This window comes from Gorilla gorilla, chromosome 11, assembly GCF_029281585.2.
Source record: "Gorilla gorilla gorilla isolate KB3781 chromosome 11, NHGRI_mGorGor1-v2.1_pri, whole genome shotgun sequence".
NCBI lineage: Eukaryota > Metazoa > Chordata > Mammalia > Primates > Hominidae > Gorilla > Gorilla gorilla.
Window position 1 is genome coordinate 73,486,768 of NC_073235.2, and position 24,120 is coordinate 73,510,887.

Genomic DNA, 24,120 nt, shown 5'->3' on the forward strand with positions numbered 1-24,120 from the left:
GGCGGCACGTAAAGCACTCAATCAATGCTAAGATTTCATTACCATGTAGTATTTTTTTTTAATAGGATTTCTCTCTGCTCTACAGAGGAATGGGTATAGCCAGCCCCTTAAACCACTCTTGATGGTTCTAAGCGTTACTTACCCAGGAGTTGCCTTGATAATGGTTATTAGGTTTAACTTTAACAGCTTGAAACAATTTACACTTGTCTTGAAGTATACTTACGGAATTTATTCAGCTGATTTTTAAGTGAAGGAGCTCAGTTAGTCAATACCCTACCATCTTGAAAGCTCCCTTCCAATGTAATTTTCATAGTCTTTACATTTTAACTGTCATTGTTTATTACTGTTTTGGCTATATTCTCTACAATTTCAGCAGCATTTTAAAGAGACAATGTGTCTATGTACAATGAAAAAACAAAATGGCTTGCAACATCAGAAATACAGTTTAACTGTACAATATTAAAGAGAATCCGTGGTACGTATAACCTTTTCCTGCAACATGAACAACTTACATGTAAGTATCAGCATTATGAATGTGACAATAAAGAAAAAGTCCTTACAGGAGTGAAATACAGCATCCTGAAAAATATTGGTTTCTACCCTACGAGGCAGTTAGAAAACGTTCACATTTTAACAAATCTGTACAAACCACAAGAAATTTGCTTATGGGACCATCTTGCTGATAAGAACTTTCTAGAAATGTAGAATAACCATGAACAAATTAAAAATCTAGTATCTATGTGTTCTACAGCCCTAGAACCCAATAAACTGATTTAAAAAACTCAATTATGTCCAACATGGATCACTTTTACATCTTGATTGTTAATGACTGTCTGCTTTTTAATATCTATGATGTACAGTCAACTTGCACCTTCTAGGTCATTTAATTTTTTAGCAAAGAAGCAACATCATTTAGCAGCAATTAGAGTGCCTTCAAGAAGACTTAAAAAAAAATACAATATCCAATTAGAAAAGCCATATTTTAAACATTTGTACAAGAATAAGCTGCTGAAACTTAGTAATTGAAATATGACATCTGTACAACAATTTACAATAGAGCTAGAAGGGAATTTATCATTATCCTGCATAGAACTGGTCTGCATTTGGTTACACACTGTCACCTGTTGATGAACAAGGCCTGGTAACAAAAGAAAAATACCTGTTATCAATTCTAACATGTTGAAAACACTGGCAATATTATAATTTAGTGAATTCAGCTGATTTCAAAACAAGCAGCTCATTTTGTCAAAGGTGTAAAGTATTCAGAAATAATAGCTCTCCCTTTAATATAACCAGTGAAAGAAAACGGACATGTGATCTCGAGGTACAACTTGGTAAAAGTCTGAATAGGCAAATGACAAAGCCTAACTTTGTCCAAAGATTCTAACTCTCACATTCTATTACTATAAAACACAACTGTCACTGTCATTCAGTTCTTACTTTGGTTTCAGCAGATTAACTGCCAAATGCTGAAGAATGTATCCAGGCACTATAGTTCGTATGTTAGAAATATGTCTCATATTTTTCCATGTGTTTTTAAATAATGAAAAACTACCCTTCATATTAGAACTCTCTAGTAACAACCAAATGTATTTAAGTATTATAAACGTTATTTACAGTGTTCCCCGAAATAAACAAAATTTTTTTCTTCTATCTTAACATGGTATTCCTGTTTCTGTGTAACTGTTTCTGTGTAACAGGCAGTCATCCTTCACTGCTCAAAATTACAGTCAGAAGTGTGCATTTATTCATTGTCCATGATCCACTCTCATACAAATGACACTATGAGGAACTTCAGTTCACAAACAGTTCTTAACCACGTCTTGTGTAAAAAAAACAAAAAACAAAAAACAAAAAAACACTCAAATGCTCTCAAACTTAAGTGTGCATCTGGAAGCAATTCAAAGATATCATGCCAATCTTGGAGGAAAGTCAGTAAGTAATTATGCTTGAAGAAGGGGGTGTAGGGGATGCTGTCAGCCCAGCCATGTGTAGGTTTCCTGAAGAATTTGATCTTCTCATGTGTGGGAGAAGGTATGGGTCATTTGCCAGCTGGTGCACATCAAATCGATCTTCTTTTCGATATGCCAAACAGCGTCTTATAAATGCCTCAAAAAGAGAAAATGTCAGCAATTAATGATCTTTTTCCCTTCTAAATATCAATCAACTGAATCAACAGAAGGATGGACACATTTAAGACATAAGTAGATCTCATTTTATTGGAAGTTCAAACCTTAAAAAAAATTATGTGGCTAGAAAATTCTCACTCCAAATGCAACTCACTGCTTGAAGCCCCTGCAGTGGTTCACTTTACAGTCTAAATTACTATTGCAACCATTTGAACTTATACTGGAAAGTTGTTTCTGCTTACGAAATTCTGAAGACTTTTTTCTAGCATTTTTCTTCTGCTAAACAGTCCTCCCACCCTCATCCCATTTTGTTATCACTTCAGTTTAGCAAAGGGTAAGATGCTATTTTCAACCATTATTTTTTTTTCCTACTGACATAAAGACTTTCTTTAGATGAAGAGATCACTGAAGTGACACTTTCATTAGGGACATTGTTTCCCAGGTTAACTCTATGCATCATTACACTCCTGGAAAAGCTAAATAAACAGAATATAATCACTATTTTTTTTCTTCTCAAACCAATTTTACTTAGTTTTTCTTTGAGAATAGCCTCTTACAAAAAAAAAAAAAAAAAACCTTTCCTGAAGTGTAACACATTTTTAGAAATGCACACAAATCGTTAAGTGCATAGCACAAAGTAAATACATCTATGTAACTGGCAACCAGATCAAGAAAAAGAACCTCTGAATCCCCCTCATGCCCAGTTCCAGGCACTGGCTCTGTCCCCAGTCGAACCTGGGTCACCTTTATCTTGACTTCTAAAACCATAGTTGAGTTTTGATTGTTTGAATTTTATATAAATAGAATTATAAATTATGTTCTCCTTTGCCAGGCCTCTTTCACCCAATATTAAATTTTGAGGTTCATCCTTTTTTTTGGGGGGAGGGAACAGATAAAATATTCTCAGGAGGTAACTGGTAATTGTTTCCCTTTCTTATTGCTGACACTAGAAATTAATATATACCATTAAACAGAAGTATAATCACATTAAAAGGTAACTATTTTGTACTTTCTTTGCTTTGAAATTCATTAGAAGTATATTTTTCTCTAAAAATATACCTAGCTATTCTCATTTTACCATAGCTTACTGTTTATTGGAAGTCGATCTGATCCCTTAGAGGACTGATCTTTTTTATCTTTAACAAAGTTTCAGAGATCACTTTGAAAAATGATTAACAGGGAAAAAAACATCAAGACTGATATGTTAGAGTTTGAGGAGTGGAAAGGCTATCGATAGCAAGGTTAAGGTTAAGTCTGCAACAAATAATGTACTTAAAGATGCCCACACCAAGTCAGGGAAAGTACTTGGCAAAGGTATCTTCTGTAGGGATACAGAATATAGAGATATTATATATTACATTAAAATATTAAAATTATATCATATAATTGTATCATATTAATATTATATCCCCCCAACAACCCCTTAACCCTTCCTGGATTCCAGATCTCAAAAAGGTGACTGTGGCGCCTATTAAGAGCCTAAGGAGAGAACCAGGAATGGCTAAATGAGACTTTGCCTTTGGCAACTCCACTCCTCCTGGTCTTTTCAGTCAGTATTAAAAAAACAGATCATGCGTCAACTAAATTCATTTAATTTCTGTTCTCAATGAGGCTATAGACAGAAAATAAGACAAGATTTAGATGTTAGCACAGTTAAAATATTTTTAAAGGAGTCATATTTATCTTACAAAAATAATTCATTTTGCTTTCGAATAAGAATATTTATCTCTTTTGTTTTTTTGAGAACGGGTCTTGCTTGCTATGTCGCCCATGCAGGAGTGCAGTGGTGCGATCTCACCTCACTGCAACCTCTACCTCTTGGTCTCAAGCGATCCTCCCAGCTCAGCATCCTGAGAAGCTGAAACTAAAGGCACGGGCCCCTAAACCGGGCTAATTTTTGTATTTTTAGTAGAGATGGGGTTTCACCATGTTGCCCAGGCTGGTCTCGAACTCCTGGGCTCAGGCAATCTGCCTGCCTGGGCCTCCCAAATTGCTAGATTACAGGTGTGAGCCACCGCGCATGGCCTATTTGGTTTTTTTGAGACAGGGTCTCACTCTGTCCCCCAGGTTTGAGTGCAGCGGTATCGTCATGGCTCACTGCAGCCTTGACCTCCCTGAGCTCAGGTGATCCTCCCACCTCAGACTCCCAAGCAGCTGAGACTCGAGATGTGTGCCACAATGCCTGGCTAATTTTTGTATTTTTGGTAGAGACCAGGTTTTGCCATATTGGTCAGGCTGGTCTTGAACCCCAAGGCTCAAGCAACCACCTCTGCCCTGCAAAGTGTTGAGATTATATGCATAAGCTATTAAGCCTAGCCTCTTTTTTTTTTTTTTTTTTTTTTTTTAAGAGATGGGGTCTCATTGTGTTACAGCCCAGGCTGTTCCTGAACTCTTGGCCTCAAGTGATCATCTTGCCTTGGCCTCCCAAAGTGCTGGGATTACAAATGTAAGCCACCATGCCTGGCCTATATTTATCTTTTTAATTGTCAAAATGTTTTAACCACCATTCATATAATTTACAAAAAACCAATAAAGATATAAGAGACAAAATGGAATGCTGGACAGTTCTAATAAACACAATCAGTGAGATTACACAAAACCCAGCATATTTTCAATTAGGTAGGTTACTATGACCCCAAACATCTCGCAGTATTTATCTGCACTAAGAATAACAGAATATAGAAACTATACAGTGTCTGTTTATGAATTATTCTTATGGCCTGAACTATTCACACCGGAAAAAAATAGGAGCTTCATGTGTCTTATGAATTTGACCAGGTTTAAAAAAGAGAAGACTACAACAGCAAGCCACAGAGAAAAGAGCCTTGTGGTAAGTGTGACAGAGGAGTAATACAAACACAAACAGAAAAGGCCGATAGAATGAAGGCAGGAAGATATTGAACACCAAAAAAGTTTTGCTACTAATTAGAAACAGCTATTTCCTGTAATTTTATTATACAGACATATGGATTATACTGGATTAGCTCTCAAGAGCTAATACAGACCAGCATAGAGGTCAAGGCTATGGACTTTGGAGCCTGGAGGAGTAGATATTTGTGAGCCGCAGCTCTGCTGCCTACTAGCTGGTATGATCCTGAACAGGTCCTTTTGCCATGGCATGGCTGTTCTCTTTTATAAAATGGGAATAACAAAAGTACCTATACCTCATAAGGCTGTTACAAGATAATGTATATAAAAGCACTAAATAAATGGTATTTATTTATTTATTTATTTATTTATTTATATTTATTTATTTTTTTTTTGAGACCGAGTCTTGCTCTGTCACCCAGGCTGGAGTGCAATGGCGTGATCTCGGCTCACTGCAACCCTCACCTCCCAGGTTCAAGTGATCCTCCTGCCTCAGCCTCCCAAGTAGCTGGGATTACAGGCCTGTGCCACCACGCCTGGCTAATTTTTGTATTTTTAGTAGAGACGGAGTTTCACCACGTTGGTCAGGCTGGCCTCAAACTCCTGACCTCAGATGATCTGCCCGCCTTGGCCTCCCAAAGTGCTGGGATTACAGGTGTGAGCCACCATGCCCAGCCTTATTATTACTTTTAATATTTCTTATATACTTATATATCTCAGTATTAACATAAGCAGATAAAATAATACATAAAAGGTAATGATGAGCCCAGATCTTGTGATTTTTCCCTAATTTTCAAAGTAGCAGCTGATGAACATAAACAATCAGAGACCATAGCTTAAAAGATAAAAACTATAGCAACCAGAGGCTGATGCAACTCCTTCTCTGAAAGTAAATCACCAGCCCCTGCTGGACAGATCCCCTGCAGCAGCGAGTCTTGTGACTTTACTTACTGGAAAGTACTTACCTTGTTGTCAGCACAACTGATGAAAGAAAAGTTACTTCACAAAACTCATTTATAAAAATTTAATACCTTGGCTTCACTGCTTACAACCGGTTTTACAGGGAACTGGACTTCTGTGGCTTTTAATATTGTATTTTCTTGAAGAATGTCTTGTTGAGATTGATTGTGACCAAATGGCTTAAAAAAAAAAAATTAAATGTTGAGATACTTTTCTCACAAAATATTTAAACACAGATATCATTTCTGTTTAAGCGAATTCCCAAAACCCAAAATCCAAATATCTTGTGTTCTAAAATCTTCCTTAGTTATTCGAAACCTGAGATGAATTCTCATACAAACAAGCTATAATTGATAGCAGGCCAAGAGAGCCTACCTAACAGATCTTCAACATAGATTAAACACTGTAAGAAGAAGAAAATAATGCTGCTGCAACATAAGATAAAAACATAAAAATACATTTAAAACTTTATTCTGAATAAACAATGAAGTTCAGTTAGAGAAGAGATGAAGTAGTAATGAAAATGTCTATGACAATTTCCAAAGAATAAAATACTGTGTGCATCACAGGCGAATTTAAATGAAGGAGCTCTGGATTTGGAGTGAGGAGATCCCACACAAATCCCTTAACCTCTCCTTCCCCTATTGATGAAGGGATGGGGTGGGATGTGGGCTAGATAATATCTATGGTAACCTGCACTTCCAACTTCAATATAAAAAGAAGTTGGGAAATAAGACTAAGTTTGATGGTATTTCCCTGATGAGCAACAGGGGGAAACTGCCCACCCAGGCCAAACTGTGTGTGTGGGTGGGGTGGGGGGTGTAAGAGGAGGTCAAGTGAATGGTGGATAATGAAAAGTATTGACTCCAGTATTCCCAATCCCAAATATTAGCATGTTAACAGATAGTTACTTCTTTTCTTAAAAAAAGGAAAGAAAGCAAAAAGTAGGTCAAGTAAACTGGTGTGACATTAAAATAATTCTGATCCATGGAAATTTTAGGAAGAAATAGAGGAGAAGCCTGGCTTTCTTTAGAAGGATCTAAATTGACTTTAAGTTAGTGAAATTTTGCTTTTAAGAAGGAAAAATTCAACTTAATTTATCTCTGTATAGCTGAAGGCTGGTAGAATTCAATTTACCTTTCTACCATAAAGACACTGAAAGAAGATGACTCCAACCGACCATACATCAACCTTGTTGGAAATCTTTGGTGGCTCTTTTCCAACTACAAAACACTCAGGAGGTAAATACCTGTAAGTTTTGTGGGAGAGAAAAAAGGTTACTACTGACAATCTGTAACTTAAAATCTTCTAAGTGTAAAATCTTAGAACACGAATTTTATTCATATATAAACTCTAGGACTCCCATCAGTGAAAATCATCAACTGAACTTCTGGAGCATTTACATTCTTTTATCATTTAACTCTAGAGCCAACATACACAACATTGTGATAAAGTTCATCTCTATCTATCTAATCTGTCTGTCTATCTATCTACCTACCTACCTACCTACCTACCTACCTACCTACCTACCACCTACCTACCGAAACAAAAACTTAAAGAGATTACAATGGTCTTATTTGCAGTATCTAATAATAGTAGAAGAAACCCTCTCCCATCCTCTTTAACCACTGTTCAAACTGTAGGCACTTCTCTCCCTAAAATATACACCTGATCACATGGTTCTTTTGTTCAAACAACTTCGACAGCACTTACTGCCAACAAGACCTTGTATCTCTTGCTTGTAACACAAGACCCATGCTAATCTGGCAACAACATACATTTTCAAAATCTGCACACACTGTTTTCCCCCACCCTAACCCGCCAAATTGGCTAGTCAAAACCAATTCACTTGCATCTCCACTCGGCTCTCCTTTATCCTCTGAGCTCTTGAATATGACAATCACTACTGCCTTCCCTAATCACTCCAATTACTTAGCATCTTTTCTTCTTCAAGACCCACCCAACCCCCATAAGCCATCTTTTGCTTCTCCCCAGTGGCTCTGCTTTTCTCTGTGTTACTGCAGAATGGTGCAATGCCTCTATTATGGCATTAAACTACAATCACACCAGACCGTGAGCAGCTCAAGGAACTCTTATTCACTGTGCAGTTTCAAGCACTAGCAGTGTCTGAAACACAATGGGTATTCAAAATTACTATTTTAAAAATATGTAAGTCCTATTTATAAGTTCATAATTTTTTTGGATACAGGGTCCAACTCTGTCACCCAGGCTGGAGTACAGTGGTACGATCACAGCTAACTGCAGCCTCACACTCCTGGGCTCATGTGACCCTCGCACCTTAGCCTCCCAAATAGATGGGACTACAGAGGTGCATCAGCACACCCAGCTAATACTTTCTTCTTTGTAGTGATAGTCTTGCGCTGTTGACCAAGCTGGTCTCTACTGGCCTTACGTGATCCTCCCACCTTGGCCTCGCAAAGTGCTAGGATTACAGGCATGAGCCACCACACTAAGCCAGTTCATAATTTTTAATAGATGAAGGGTAAAAATCAATTTGTCATCTCCAGTTATAAGTAAAAGATCCATCACAAGGATGCAAGCATCTCACACCTCAAAAATTTAGATAAAATTATCAAAACGAATAATGCTGCTAAATGGGAATTTACTCTTTCTTTTAAAAAAAATGCAGTTTTGTATTCACTATGCTAAAATCATTAAGATTTCAGCAGGATGTTGACAGATCTCTTAAAAAACACATGAAACTTCCGTGAAGTAAAACCACCAAAGATAACCAATAACTCATTTGTAATGCAGTAAAAAGCTGGATTTATCAATAAAAGTGTGTATTTTACGCAGGTGTCTATGTGTGTAACTGAAACAGGAATGGCTTGTAAAGATTAAGCTATACTCTCTCCAGGCACAAGGTGTACGTATGCAAGGAGAGCAACCACAGAAATTGACGTCAAAGTAACTTGGGAAAAGATATCCATCAGGATTTAGTGAATTTGAGACCAGAGAGAAAAAACTAAATATTTTAAGTTTCTGAGGATGAAAGGTAATCTATAAGAGCAATATTATATGTGTATTCTAAAATATACGAGTATTTATAGTGCTATCCAAAGATATCAAATACAGTTGACCCTTGAACAATATAGGGGTTGGAGGCACTGACCCATGCAGTTGAGAATCCATGTATGATTTTTATTTATTTATTTATTTTGAGACCGGGTCTCACTGTGTTGCCCAGGCTGGAGTGCAGTGGTGCGATCACAGCTCACTGCAGCCTCGATCTCCAAGCCTCAAGCGATTCTCCCACTTTAGCCTCCCAATTAGCTGGGACCACAGGCACACACCACCATGCCTGGCTAATTTTTAAAAAAAATCTATACAGACAGGGTCTTGCTATGTTGCCCAGGTTGGTCTTCAACTCCTGGGCTCAAGTGGTCTTCCTGCTGAGATCAGAGGCATGACTGAGCCCCCGTGCCTGGCCACACGTCTAACTTTTGACTCTCCCTAAAAAGTTAAAAAGTTAACTACTAGGCTGAGCATGGTGGCTCATGCCTGTAATCCCAGCACTTTGGGAGGCCGAGACGGGTAGAACACGAGGTCAGCAGTTCGAGACCTGCCTGGCCAAAATGGTGAAACCCTGTCTCTACTAAAAATACAAAAAAATTAGCCAGGCATGGTGGCGGGCACCTGTAATCCCAACTACTTGGGAGGCTGAGGCAGAAGAAATCGCTTGAACCTGGGAGGCAGAGGTTGCAGTGAACCAAGACCGTGCCATTGCACTGCAGCCTGGGTGACAGAGCGAAACTCTGTCAAAAAAAAAAAAAAAAGTTAACTGCTAATAGCCCACTGTTGACTGGAAGTTGACTTACTGATAACATGAACAGTTAATTAATACATATTTTATATGCTATATTATATACTAAATTCTTATAGTAAGCTAGAAGAAAAAAATTGCTATTAAGAAAAATCGTAAGGGAAAATCACTATTCATTAAGTGAAAGTGGATTATGACAAAAGTTTTCATCCTTGTCATCTTTAGGTTGAGTAGACTGAGGAGGGGTTAGTTTTGCTGTCTCAGGGGTGACAGGGGAAGAGATGAAAGGGGAGGCAGACACACTCAGGGCAACTTTACAGACATAATTTGTTTTGCTTTTTCATATAGTATCAATCTTTCTGCCACCACTTGCTTTAGTTTCAGTGCCTGTATTATAGAAGGGTCCATGTCATAAAAGCCAAAAGCAATGTCTTGACTAATAGAAACCCTTCTGCCAGGCTGTCTAATGTCAACCTGTTTTCTGGCAGTGCCTCTTCTACTACTACTTTCTCATCTGGCACCAGTTTGGAAACACTCATCTCCATCAAGTCACCTTAATTCCTCTGGAGGGGTGTCTTTTAGCTCTTGAATTTCTCCAAGATCCATATCTTGAAACCCTTCACCCCACCTTCTTTGCCATATCCACAGTCTCTTTCATGATTTCCTTGACTGCCTCTGTCATAAATCCTGCGAAGTCATATGCAACATCTGGACATGGTTTTCTCTTGCAGGAATGTACTCTTTCAGGTTTGATGGCTTTCATGGCTTTTTCTAAAACAATGATGACATCTTCAGTGGTGTAATCCTTCCAGACTTTCATGATGTTCTGTCTACTGGTGTCCTCTTTAACAGCACTGACAATCCTTTCCATAGAGTATCATGTGTAATGAGCCTTAAAGTTCCTTAAGACCTCTTGATCTAGAGGCTGAATTACAGATATTGTTGTGTTTGGGGACTCATGGGCTCCTAGGTGGCCAGAGGCATTGTCCAGTATCAAAAGAACCTTAAAAGGTGATCCCTTATTGGCAAGGTACTTCCTGACTTCAGGGATAAAGCACTGATGGAACCAATCCAAAAAAAGGGTTCTAATTGTCCACGCCTCCTTGTTGTACAGGCAAAAGACTGGAAGCTGGTATTTATCTTCTCTGTTTGAGGCTCCAGAGTTAGCAGCTTTATAGCTAAGGGCAGTCCTGATCATAAACCCAATTGCATTTGCATAAAACAGTAGAGTTACCCTGTCCCTTCCTACATCAAATCCTGGTGCTCACTTCTCTTCCTTACAAATAAATGTCCTCCATGGCATTTTTATTTTCCAGAATAGGGCACTTCTGTCTGCATTAAATTATCTGTTCAGGCAGCTATCCTTTCTCCTCAATTATTTTTTCTTTTTCATTCATTCATTCATTCATTCATTCATTCATGAATGAGACCGAATCTTGCTGTTGCCCAGGCTGGAGTGCAGTGGTGTGATCTCGCTCACTGCAACCTCTGCCTACTGGGTTCAAGCAATTCTCCTGCCTCAGCCTCCCTAGTAGCTGAGACTACAGGCATGCACCACCACACCCAGCTAATTTTTGTATTTTTGATAGAGATGGGGTTTCACCGTTGGCCAGGATGGTCTCGATCTCTTGACCTCATGATCCGCCCGCCTCGGCCTCACAAAGTGCTGAGATTACAGGCATGAGCCACCACGCCTGGCCTCAATTATTTTCTTAATAGCATCTGGGAACTCTTGGTTCGTGGGAGCTGCTTCTCCTGTTATCTCAACATTTTAAAAGCCAACCCTTTTTCTGAAATTATTAAACCATCCTTTACTGGCATGAAATTCTCCAGCTTTAGATCCTTCACCTTCCTTTTGCTTTAAAATGGTCATATCATCTTTTTCTTTTCTTTTTTTTTTACTTTTGAGACAGAGTCTGGCTCTGTCACCCAGGCTGGAGTGCAGTGGCACAATCTCGGCTCACTGCAAGCTCCGCCTCCCGGGTTCATGCCATTCTCCTGCCTCAGCCTCCCAAGTAGCTAGGACTACGAGCAGCTGGGACTACAGGCACCTGCCACCATGCCCGGCTAATTTTTTGTATTTTTAGTAGAGACGGGGTTTCACCGTGTTAGCCAGGATGGTCTCAATCTCTTGACCTCGTGATCCATCTGCCTCGGCCTCCCAAAGTGCTGGGATTACAGGTGTGAGCCACCGCGCCCGGCCTGCTTTTTCTAAAATCACATTACAGTCTGTGGGTATCATGCACCTAGAAAGCTGCATTTTCTTTGTCCTTTTCTTTTGAGACATGTTCTCACTCTGTTACCCAGGCTGAAGTGCTGTGGTGCAATCTGGGCTTACTGCAATCTCCACATCCCAGGCTCAAGCGATGATCCTCTTGTCTCAGCCTCCTGTGTAGCTGGGACTACAGGTGTGTGCCACCACATTTGGCTAATTTTTGTATTTTTATGCAGAGATGGGGTTTTGCCATGTTGCTCAGGCTGATCTTCATCTCTCAGGCTCAAGTGATCTGATCTGCCTGCCTCAGCCTCCCAAAAGTGCTGGGATTACAGGCATGAGCCACGATGCACAGCTTCCATTTTCAATTAGAGATAAAAGGGTATTTTGCAAAAAGTACAAGGTTTTGCCGGGCGCGGTGGCTCATGCCTGTAATCCCAGCACTTTGGGAGGCCGAGGTGGGTGGATCATGAGGTCAGGAGATCAAGACCATCCTGGCTAACACGGTGAAACCCCGTCTCTACTAAAAATACAAAAAATTGGCCAGGTGTGGTGGCGGGTACCTGTGGTCCCGGCTGCTCAGGAGGCTGAGGCAGGAAAAGGGTGTGGACCCAGGAGGCGGAGCTTGCAGTGAGCCGAGATCGCACCACTGCACTCCAGCCTGGGCGACACAGCAAGACTCTGTCTCAAAAAAAAAAAAAAAAAAAAAAAAAAGTACAAGGTTTCTGTGCCTGCTGACATAGCTGCAGTGACAGCTTTACAAATTTCTTTTTTTTTAGCAATGATCTTTTTGTTGAATTCATTTATCTTGGAATGGTGGGCAATTGCAGCTGCAGACCTCAATCTATGCTACATATCAAGCAATTCAACTTTTTCTTGTAATGTCATGATTTTTCTCTGCTCCTTGAGAGCACTTCCATCATTACTGATGTTATTCAAGGTTGACAATATTGCACTAAACATGATGAAAAATATTTGAGAATCACGAGAGATTACTTTTTACTGCGATAGGCCTTTTACTGTAGAGATTAATGGCTCACGTGGAGGAGATTAGCATCACAGTGTTTTAAACAGATACTCAAAACAGTTGAGCTCCTTACAATAGCAACAAGATGTAGCTACAAAATTATTACAGTACACAGTATGTGGTACAGTTAATTTTATGAAGTTATTATTTAATTCGGCATCTTTACATTTGTTTACATTTCTCTCAACTGCAAATAGCACCAGGTACAGTCTGTGTTTGTATACATGTTTTGATAAATTTTAACTTCTTATAATAGATCTGTGTACATTTTATGGCAGTAAATGGTAAAACAGACGAGTATCTACATATATTTCATGTCTTCGTGACATACCTTTTTCTTAATTTTTTGTTTTTTTTTTTTTTCAAGACGGAGTCTTGCTCTGTCGCCCAGACAGGAGTGCAGTGGCGTGACCTCAGCTCACCGCAACCTCTGCCTCCTGGATTCAAACAATTCTCCTGCCTCAGCCTCCCAAGTAGCTGGGATTCCAGGCATGGCCACCATGCCCAGCTAACTTTTTGTACTTTTAGTATTTTTAGTAGAGACGAGGTTTCACCATGTTGGCCAGGCTGGTCTCGAACTCCTGACCTCAAGTGATCCGCCCGCCTCAGCCTCCCAGAATGCTTGGATTACAGGCATGAGCCACCGCGTCCAGCCAATTTTTTCAATATTTCTAGGCTACATGGTTCATCAGTGAGATTTTTCAAATCGTTGCAAATCTCCAAAAAATTTTCCAATGTATTTATCGGAAAAAAAAAAAGCCACATAAAAGTGGACCCATGCATTTCAAACCCATATTATTCAAGGTCAGCTGTACATAGCTAAACAACTAATATGACTGTAGACATAAACCAATTTTTGGACCACAGATTTCCATGAGAAATACATTCCATGTTCCTATAGAACAATGCCATTATTGTATCTCCTTCCAGTACAGCCCCTGAAACATAAGCTCTTTGTCCCTCGACCATCTGTAAAAGGGAAATTTCCTTGTCCTTCCCTATACTAGTGAAGCCAGAGTGAGAGAGAAATAAATAATGAGAATGTCCTGCAGAGGAAGAATAATTTATTGTTTAGAACATGGTTTTCAAGCTATCTTCCATGGAATCTAAGATTCTACCAAGATGCTTTGTTTTTGTTGGTTTTATTAGAATAAGATTTTGTTGTTAAAAAAAAAATGAGCCTTGTTGCTAAAAGAAAAAAGTCCAAAGACTTTAAGAATATTGACTTTCAGGGGGTTACCAGTTTGAATAGTTTTCTTAAAATATGAAGAAAAAATTCATGACATTATTATCTTATCCATCTTCCTAGGAAATGCCACAAGCCAAATTTAAAATTTTAAAGTGGCTTTAAAAGAATACACGAATATGACTAATCCCTGCTCATTAAAAGTGAAATCTATACAGAAGTGGCATCGTGTGTAACTGGTTATGATGTGCTCAGGTTGTGTGAACACTGTTCTGGAAAACCTGAAGTCACATTTATGTTTGTAGTCACAATCCTGTTTCAATGAAGTTGAACACAGTTATCTTTCTTCCATTAAAATGTCACTCTTTATGCTAAACTAATTTTCTCTGAGAACTAAGTTTGTTTTGAAATGTTATAGTTTATGTTCTCCACTTTGGTGAATTTAACAAGTTCGAAAATTCACAATGAAGTAGTTTTTGTGAACACATAGGTATACTGAGGGGATGACAGTCATTTAGATTTATATCTATGAATCTGTGATTATATCTAAATTTAAATCTATACATATCAAGTCTTTAAAAGGGATTTCTGAAAGTCAAGTCCAAAGAATATGCCAAATTTATCTCCCATTCACAACCAACAAAACATCCATCTTCCACAAAAACCACCAGCCAGGTGCAGTGGCTCATGCCTGTAATCCAAGCACTTTGGGAGAGGCAGATCACTTGATACCAGGAGTTCAAGACCAGCCTGGGCAACAAATTAAGACCTGGTCTCTACAAAAAATTTAGATTAGCTGGGCATAGTGGTGCGTACCTGTGGTCTCAGTTACTCAAGAGTAAGTGGGCAGATCGCTTGAGCCTAGGAGTTTGAGGCTGCAGTGAACTAAGATTACACCACTGCACAGGGCAAGACCCAGTCTCAAAATAAAACGAAAATCCCTGCAACCATATAACCTCCACAGAGAGGGCTTGATGGTTGCAGTTTTTGCTTGCAATAGTTAAAATATTATATTAACATAACTATTTACATTTATGATAAACATCACCCTAACATTGTAGAAGAAAACCCATGAATGAATTCTTCCTGTTAGGAGTTTCTGACTGGCAGGTACTGAAGTCACTTGTTAATGCCAGGTCACTCTCTCTCCAGTATGCTGTTATTTGCAGTTAAGAACAGATGAGAAAAGAGGAATGACCACAGAAGTCTCCCTCTCAACTGAGAGCTTAATATCAGCACCTTTACCACAGTAATCTTAATGGCTACATGGAAATAAAAAAACACTAAATTATTATAAAAGCACTGGGCACTAATCTAGACATTCTGATGTTTTTAGTAATACACTTACCAGTAAGTGCCTGCCCCCTGGGAAGTTAGATCCATTCCATCTACACCATAGCTATCATCATCCATAATCTTGGACAGACCAAAATCAGTGATTTTGATTTCACCACATGCTGTTCCATCTACCAGTAGGATGTTTCCTAAGAATAAAATATAAGATTCTTTTAATGATACATACATGAAAAACATAACTTTAATAACTTTTAATTTTACTAGTATTTTACTGATGTCTTACAAGCGAAACCAAAAAACTTGTTTTCAGATAACTTAATGAATGACTTTTAAAAACTATACTTGTTTAAAAAATATTAGACAAATTTCATAATTACCTGGCTTAAGATCATAATGTATAATAGGAGGTTTGATCTCATTGAGATATCTTAGTGCATTTACAATCTGCATTACAATAGACCGAGCTTCTTTCTCTGACATTAACTTGTGTTGCTTCAGATAGAAATCCAAGTCATTGCCTTCACAGTATTCTAACACTGTACAAAACCTACAACAGAGAAGAGAAAAAAATTAGACATAAGTAATATCCAAGAATTCAGAATCACAATGGGGAAATGGAGAGTATTTATATCATCACACAGGATGGGGAAAGAGAAAGCAAGCATATCTTTCCTTAAAAATTGAACCTTAATATTCACTTACGTATCTGTATCCAAGGAGAAATAATCATAGAGTTTAACTATTCTGGGGTGATCCAGTTCTTTGTGTATTCTATACTCTCTGCAGGCATGTCTATGAGAAGACAGTGTATTAATTCTCCATGATCATTCAAAAAATATTCAATTTTAAAAAACCATAAAGTATTAGTATTTACTTGTGGTAGTTTTCTTTCTTCTCATCTCTCCAGCTTTTATTAAGCTGATGTATCTTCACAGCAGCATATCTTTGTTCATAAAGGTCAAAAGCCTAGGATTTCAAGTCAAAAACAATTAAGATGAAAGACCAATTGAATAGCTGAAGAGATGTTTTTTACTTTGGTGATAATTTTTGCAATAATATGGAATTAGGACAAACCCTACAATTATTAATGATCTTCTCTGCTAAGACTATATATAGTTCAATGACACTTTTATTATCAGAAGACAGAAATTCCATGGTAATAAATCAGATAAAACCTTAACGTGAATTTTCACATTAAATTTTATAAATGCCAATATACTGAATAAAAATAAAACAATAAAGCTATTATTTGTTTTTAATATGGACTTATTCCTCTATACTAGTAGTAGTAAGCAGCCAGAAAAACAGATGACTGTACCACTTTTTTTGTAGGTTGGATAAAACCTTTTAAATCTATCTTTTCCTAGCAACCCCCTATTTCTTTCTCACTTTTTAGAAAAATTAAAAAGTTCCTAACAGTTATTTTTCCAACTGTTGAAAAAAATTCGTTATTATAAAACTGTTCAAACATATACACAAGTAGACTACTATAATGTGCCCTTATGCCCCTACCATCCAGTTTCAAAAATTACCAATATGTTGCCATTCTTGTTTCATCTATTCCCTAGTACCCTTGCATCCCACCCTTCCCAACCAGAGTATTATTAAAAGAAATACATTATTTCTCCCAGTAAACACATCAGTATTTAAATAAAAATAACCACATACCATTATCACACCTAACTACATCAGTAATAATTCCTTCATCTCATCTAATACCTAACCTGTCTTCAATTTTCCCTGGTTGTCTCAAAAAGAATTTATACTTGATTTGTTCAAATCACCAGCCTATTTCTTAAATTAAAAACACAGAATGATCAGTGTTTTAACAGCTTTACATGACTTATGTTTTTTTAAAAAACAATGAATACTATTAAAGAGACATTTAATAATTTTGGTTCCATTGTGATTTACACACAAAGGTGCCCCTTTCACTTAAAAGCTTACGTATTTATTAGAAAGAAGGTCCCCATTTCCTCCCATCAATTTAACCTAAAAATAAGAAGGAGGGGATAAGCAGTAAAGTGACTACTTTGGTACAAAACTATAAAAGTATGAGATCACATACAATATAGCACACAGTTGTTAAGAATATTCTCTTTGCAATCAGATTAGCCTATTAGCTGAGTGACTCTGTGCTAATACCCTCTCTGAGCCCCAAAAGTTAGGGTTATTGAGAGGATTAAATGGGGGTAAAACATACGAGGTGTTTAGAATAATACATGGTACAGCCAAGAAACATTAGCTAATTACATATTATTATTAAGGGTTAAGTGTAAAGAAACTGAGAAGAATAAAAATAAAGTAAGTTTATGTAAGGGACAAGGCGGAACAAATCTATAAAGAATTCAAGGCAATCATAGTAAAGGATAATTGAAGAAAAAACTAAGCAAGCAATAAAAAGTTATTATCAGAGTATACTGATTATATATAACTGATTATATATAATAAATTTATATAATTTATTATATAAATTATATATATAACACATCTTCCTCCCAAAATTTCAAGTGAGTAGAAGTATACCTTTCCATAAGGTTAATATGGCAATCACTCAGCAACTGACTCAACATCTCCCATCCTGGTATAAAATACAACTCTTTACTTCTTGACTTACAATCTGCTTTTTGTCTAGTTGCTTCCCAACAGACCTGGCAATCATGAAAGGGCTTTAAAGGGCTTAGAGAATGATGTCACTAGTATTTAGGTCAGTATAGAAAGTTCAAGTCACTGGGCCCCAATCTGCACTTTCTAATCTCTATGTAAGCCTCTTCTACAAAAGTCCTACCTATGAGGCTAAAATAGTTATTTAAAATACAACCAGGCAGTAGCAGAGGGTTGTTATGAAGGCTCATGGTAAGTTCATAAGCTCAACAACTTTTAGGCCACGCTAATGCTAACTGCACTTTTAGTGACTTTTAGATCCCAGCTAAACTATCATGATAATCTTTTCTACCTTATGGTAAGCCTACTTCACCCATTAAGTGCTTAAGGATAAACTATTATTAGAATGAGAGAAACAGGAATTGGAAGAGAGCCCAAAGATCACTTTTGATGAATGAGGAAGGTGAGGACCCTGACGTGTAATGCTTATCTAAGTTAACAAAAAATAGTGCATGGTTAAACTGATACCAGAACTGAAGTTCTCTTAACTCAAATCCCATAATTTTTCCAAGTCAGAAGCAGAAACGAGAAGGGCGTAGTCTTTGTCCCGTGCAACAGTCAGGATTTCTTTCTTTCTTTCTTTTTTTTTTTTTTTTTTTTTTTTTGAGAGAAAGTGTCTCCCTCTGTCCCCCAGGGTGGAGTGCAGTAGCACAATCTTGGCTCACTGCAACCTCCCACCTCCAAGGTTCAAGCGATTATCATGCCTCAGCCTCCGAGTAGCTGGAACTACAGGCATGTGCCATCATGCCTAGCTAATTTTTTTTTTGTATTTTTAGTAGAAACGGGTTCGCCATGTTGCCCAGACTGGTCTTGAACTCCTGAGTTCAGGCAATCTGCCTGCCTTGGCCCCACCAAGTGCGAGGATTACAGGTGTGAGCCATGGCCAACAAGCAGGATTTCTAATAATCTTATCAGCTTATCTCAGCACCTATGTTCTATATGATTTACATGTGATAACTCAGTTAATCACTGCAACAACCCTATAATGTAGGTATTGTTATTATTCTCAGAAGGAGCCAATGAGTCAGACAGAGATTTAAATAAGAAGCCCAAATTAATAAAATTAGTAAATAGCAGTCAGGATTTAAACCTAGCTGTCTGGCTTCAGAACCAAAGCTTTTAACCAACTATGCCAGTACGTAATGAAGCACAAAGGAGCTTATAAAAAGGCACACCAAATCTACCAGAGAAGATGCAGAGGGTCAGGGAAGCTGTTTAGAGGAACTAAAGATGAGCATATAACCCTTCACTAGGACTTCATCCCAAGAGCAAATGGTAAGCTACTGTGGCTTTCAAGTAGGACAGATGATCAGGTTGCCTTTTATAAAAAGTTCACTCTAGTTGCAGTGTACAAAATGACTTGAGAAAAGCAATGCCCAAAAGAAGACAATCAGCTATGAGGTTCCGGAAGAAGCCTTGAGCTAAGAGACAGAAGGGAAGGGTCATGGCTGAATTTAGGAGAACTTAATGGCATTAATAATAGCAGGAACTAGGGGCTTATAATATGTGAGGGGAGGGGAACAAAGGGAAAGGAAGAGCATATGATGGTTTTTGTGTTTTTTCACTTGAGGGACCAGGCAGATGAATGGCAATGTTATATACTGAGGTCAGGGAAGTCAGAAGCAGTGTTAAAAGGCATTTTAGAGGAGAGGAAGATAACTTCTATTTCAAATGTGAGTTTCCAGTACCTATGAAGCACCCACATGAGGTAAATCATGTATACAAACACACTTTGAGGTACTGAACTCAGAAAGAAAGTGTGAGCTAGATATTACCCAGGGGTGACACCAAATAGATAACCCAGTGAATGAGAGAGGATAAAAACCTTCTTAAGGGAGAATACAGAATGATAAAAGGGACCTTAGGAATCCAATATTTAAAGGTTAGGCTAAAAGATACAACATAAAGTACAAAAAAAAAAAAAAAAAAAAGAAAGGCATAAAATAGTGAACACGGGGAGTAAAAATACTACATTTATACATATGCATTTGAGAAACAGACTTGACATAGGTAGAAATTTGGATAAATTCAGGACATGTTAATACTTCAGACATTTTTAAATTAAGGGGTACAATCTTTCTATAAGTGTACTGTATTAAATGGCTACCTGCCTATCTTGATTTAAATAGCTGTTACTCTTTGTATTGGACTGGTTAATGGTGACTAGGTATCAAATATCACAGGGACTGTGCAGGTGGCAAGGACAGTCTTTGGATTCTGGAAATAAGACAACAGAAGCCACAACAAACCCTTTTTTATAATGAGGACATATAATCAATAAACAAAAGACAAGTACTTCTTTTTTTTGTTTTTGAGACAGGGTCTTGCTCTGTCACCCAGACTAGAGTGCAGTGGTGCAATCACAGCTTATTACAACCATGAATTCCTGGACTCTGCAATACTCCCACCTCAGCCTCCTGAGTAGCTGGGGCTACGTGTGTGCGCCACCACACCTGGCTGACTTTTTTTTAAGTAGAGACAAGGTCTCACTATGTTGCCCAGGTTGGTCTCAAACTCCTGGCCTCAGGCACCCTCCCATCTCCCAAAGCCCTGGGGTTACATGTGTGAGCCACCATGCCCAGACAACGTAAGTACTTCTTAACCACATACTCCTATATCCTTGCTACATTAGTGTAAAAAAACAGAATAAAACATACATTACCTTATATACTTCACTAAAGCCACCTCTACCAAGCAGATGAAGTAATAAATATCTTTCATTTAATGTTGGGTGATCTTTGAACCTTAGAGGTGGGGGCAAAAAACAGACATATTAAAACACACACACACAAATTCCTTCTACACTGAAGTTCTACTCTCTTATTCTATTCCTAGCTATTTATTTCTCAGTTACTCCACTGCTAATTTCAAATTTCATTCAATATTTCTTTTCATTCTCTACCAGTCTATCTGCATGACTACCACCCATCTTAAGGCTTTGGCGCTCACAAAACTTTTATAGCTCAATATTCAGGAGCAATGACCAATTACAGCACTCTCACAAAGACCTAATAATTACTGCATTGCCAAGAGCTTCATAAAATCCTTTATGTACTCAGCAAGAATCACTTCTCTGGAAAAAACAGACTTTTATATTGGGAGTTATAATCAAGCTTTTACAGTATTGACATATGATTAAACATAATTATAAACTGGACTTCATCATTAAATTTTACTGTCTTTGGACTTTTGTAAAATAAATTAACCACCAATTTTAAAAAGATTTTTTAAAATTAAAAAAAAAAATCACTCATAGGTACTACTACTACTATTACTACTTAGAATTTACCGTACTTGCCATATATAGGCTGAGTATCCCTTATTGAAATACCTGAAACCAGAAGTGTTTCTGATTTGGGAGGTTTTTTTTTGTTTGTTTGTTTTTTAGAATATTGCCGACTGAGCATCCCTAATCTGAAAATCCAAAATCTGAAATGCTCCAATGAGCATTTCCTTTGTGCATGACCTTTGAATGTCATGTCAGTGCTCAAAAATTTTCAGATTTTAGAGCAGTTTACATTTCAGATTTCCAACATTATGATGTTCAACTTGTGCGTTTTATGCTCTTACCTGTATTAACTCATTTAGTTTTCAACCCACCCTATCAGGTAGGTCCTGTAACTATGTCTGTTTCATAAATGAAGGTACTGATGCACAGAAAAGTAACTTGCTTAACAGCTAATAAAAGGCAGGACTTAGCAGAAAAATGTGGTTCCAAAATGTACACTTTCAAAAAAAAAAAAAAAAGTCAGCTTTGCAATGCTAATACACTGTATTTTTATTTTTTTATTTTATTTTTTGGAGACAGAGTCTCACTCTGGCTGGAGTGCAGTGGCACGATCTTGGCTCACTGCAGCCTCTTCCTACCGGGTTAAAGCAATTCTTCTGCCTCAGTCTCCCGATTAGCTAAGACTACAGGCACGTGCCACCACGCCCAGCTAATTTTTGTATTTTTAATAAAGACGGGGTTTCACCATATTGGCCAGGCTGGTTTCACCTTATTGGCCAGGCTGGTCTCGAACTCCTGGCCTTGTGATCCACCTGCCTCGGCCTCCCAAAGTACTGCGATTTCAGGTGTGAGCCACAACGCCTGGCCAAAATACATTGTATTTTATTATTTTTTTCAAGATCAGTTGACTCTAGATTTAGTAATTTAAGCTTTTTCTTGAGAAACTTGTAGATATAAGAAATTTCTGCTTAGTTTCAAGCCACACTGTAAAGCTGTAACAGTTGATTTTATTTTCATCAATGTAAGTCAGATCCACAAAATTTGAAATGTAATTTTCGGAACAGTTAGTCTTAAATTAGTTTTGTACCATATGCTCTATTAGATTTTTTTTTTTTTGGAGACAGAGTCTCGCTTTTTTTTTAAGACAGTCTTGCTCTGTTGCCCAGGCTGGAGTGCAGTGGTGCAACCTCCGCCTCCCGGGTTCAAGTGATTCTCCTGCCTCAGCCTCCCAAGTAGCTGGGATTACAGGCGCCCACCACAACGCTGGGCTAGTGTTTTTATTTTTAGTAGAGATGGGGTTTCACCATGTTGGCCAGGTTGGTCTCGAACTCCTAACCTCAAGTGATCCGCCCACCTCAGCCTCCCAAAGTGCTGGGATTACAGGCATGAGCCACCACACCTGGCCCCTCACTTTTTTTTTTTTTTTGGAGACAAAGTCTCACTTTGTCAATCAGGCTGGAGTGCGACCTAGGCTCACTGCAGGCTCAACATCCCAGGCTCAGGCGATCCTCCCTCCTCAGTCCCCCAAGTAGCTGCAACTACAGGTGCATGCCACCATTCCCTGCTAAGTTTTGTATTTTTTGTAGAGACAGGGTTTTTCCACCTTGCTGAGGCTCGTTTTTGACTCCTGGGCTCAACTGATTTGCTTGCACTGGCCTCCCAAAGTGCAAGGATTACAGGCATAAGCCAGCACACCTGGCTTTCACTAGAATTTTAATCTGACATAATTTAGGTTATTCCATAACTATATTATTTCTTTCTCTTCACATAATGGAATGATCTGTGTATTTATGAATTATACATACATAGACATCACAAGAAGGCCTTTCTAAGCAAGATTTTCATATTTCACACAGAAATTGGCCACTTCCTATTCTGATACTTACATTAACTCATGAAGCTTTAAACTACATGACCAAAGATGAAGTGTAAACAGAAACCTTTCCTCTCTTTTACATCAACTAAATCCAAGTAGTACCTTGCTTAATTTCTACTTCTATGTCTTGCTCAATTTCTATCTTTTTCATGAAGCTCCCACAAGCCCACAGATATTTTCTTTTCTTTCAATTGCTTCAACATATACTATCTATGGCACTCATTCTGACAACTGATTAAGAACACAGACTGTAAGCTGTACTTTTCCATTTCTCTCCCAATTCTTGCATAATGTGGGATACATGGCTTACTGAAATACTTTTGGTTGAAATAATTTCTCCTTCACTACTACAACATTAACTTTGGTATTCAAATATTTATTAAGTGCCTGCCATATGTCAGGCACTGGTCTAGGCTTTACGGATACAGCAAGAACAAAACCAAGTCCTTGCACTCATGAAGCTTACATTCTAGAGGGAGGAGACAAATAATAACTAAAAAATAAATTTATAATTCCAGATAGTGATGAACATCCAGAAAATATAAAGCAAGGTAACGATATTAAAAGAGGAAGAAGCAGAGACTTTTTTTTTTTTTTTTTTTTTAAAGAAATGGGGGTCTCACTATGTTGACAAGGCTGGTTTTGAACTCCTGGCCAAAGCAATCCTCCTACCTTACCCTCTTGAGTAGCTGGAACTACAGGTGAGCACCACTGGGCCTGGCTAGGGACTACTATTTTAAATAGGATGATCTAAGAATGGCCTTTCTAAAGAACATTTGGAGTGAGATAAGTAATTAAGCCAATTAGGTGTTTAGAGGAGGAACATCCAGGCAGAGGAAATGGTAAGCACAAAAGCCCACTGAGATAGGAACGCTCTTGACATGTT

General features: G+C 38.0%; 1 protein-coding gene across 9 annotated transcripts in view; it reads right to left on the reverse strand.

Annotated features, from left to right (window-relative positions):
• Positions 1–214: 214 nt before the first annotated feature.
• TLK1 (tousled like kinase 1) overlaps positions 215–24,120 on the reverse strand; it is a 170,165-nt gene continuing 146,259 nt past the window's right edge. For all 9 annotated transcript variants that reach the window (XM_055379153.2, XM_019022664.4, XM_063694982.1 and 6 more), the window contains 8 exons: positions 20,792–20,873; positions 16,340–16,431; positions 16,168–16,257; positions 15,843–16,012; positions 15,518–15,653; positions 7,095–7,206; positions 6,029–6,136; positions 215–2,109 (listed from right to left, as the gene is read on the reverse strand). In XM_055379153.2, coding sequence (XP_055235128.1) covers positions 1,933–2,109; positions 6,029–6,136; positions 7,095–7,206; positions 15,518–15,653; positions 15,843–16,012; positions 16,168–16,257; positions 16,340–16,431; positions 20,792–20,873 — 967 coding nt within the window. In that variant the 3' untranslated portion in view covers positions 215–1,932. The remainder of the gene's footprint in view (positions 2,110–6,028; positions 6,137–7,094; positions 7,207–15,517; positions 15,654–15,842; positions 16,013–16,167; positions 16,258–16,339; positions 16,432–20,791; positions 20,874–24,120) is intronic.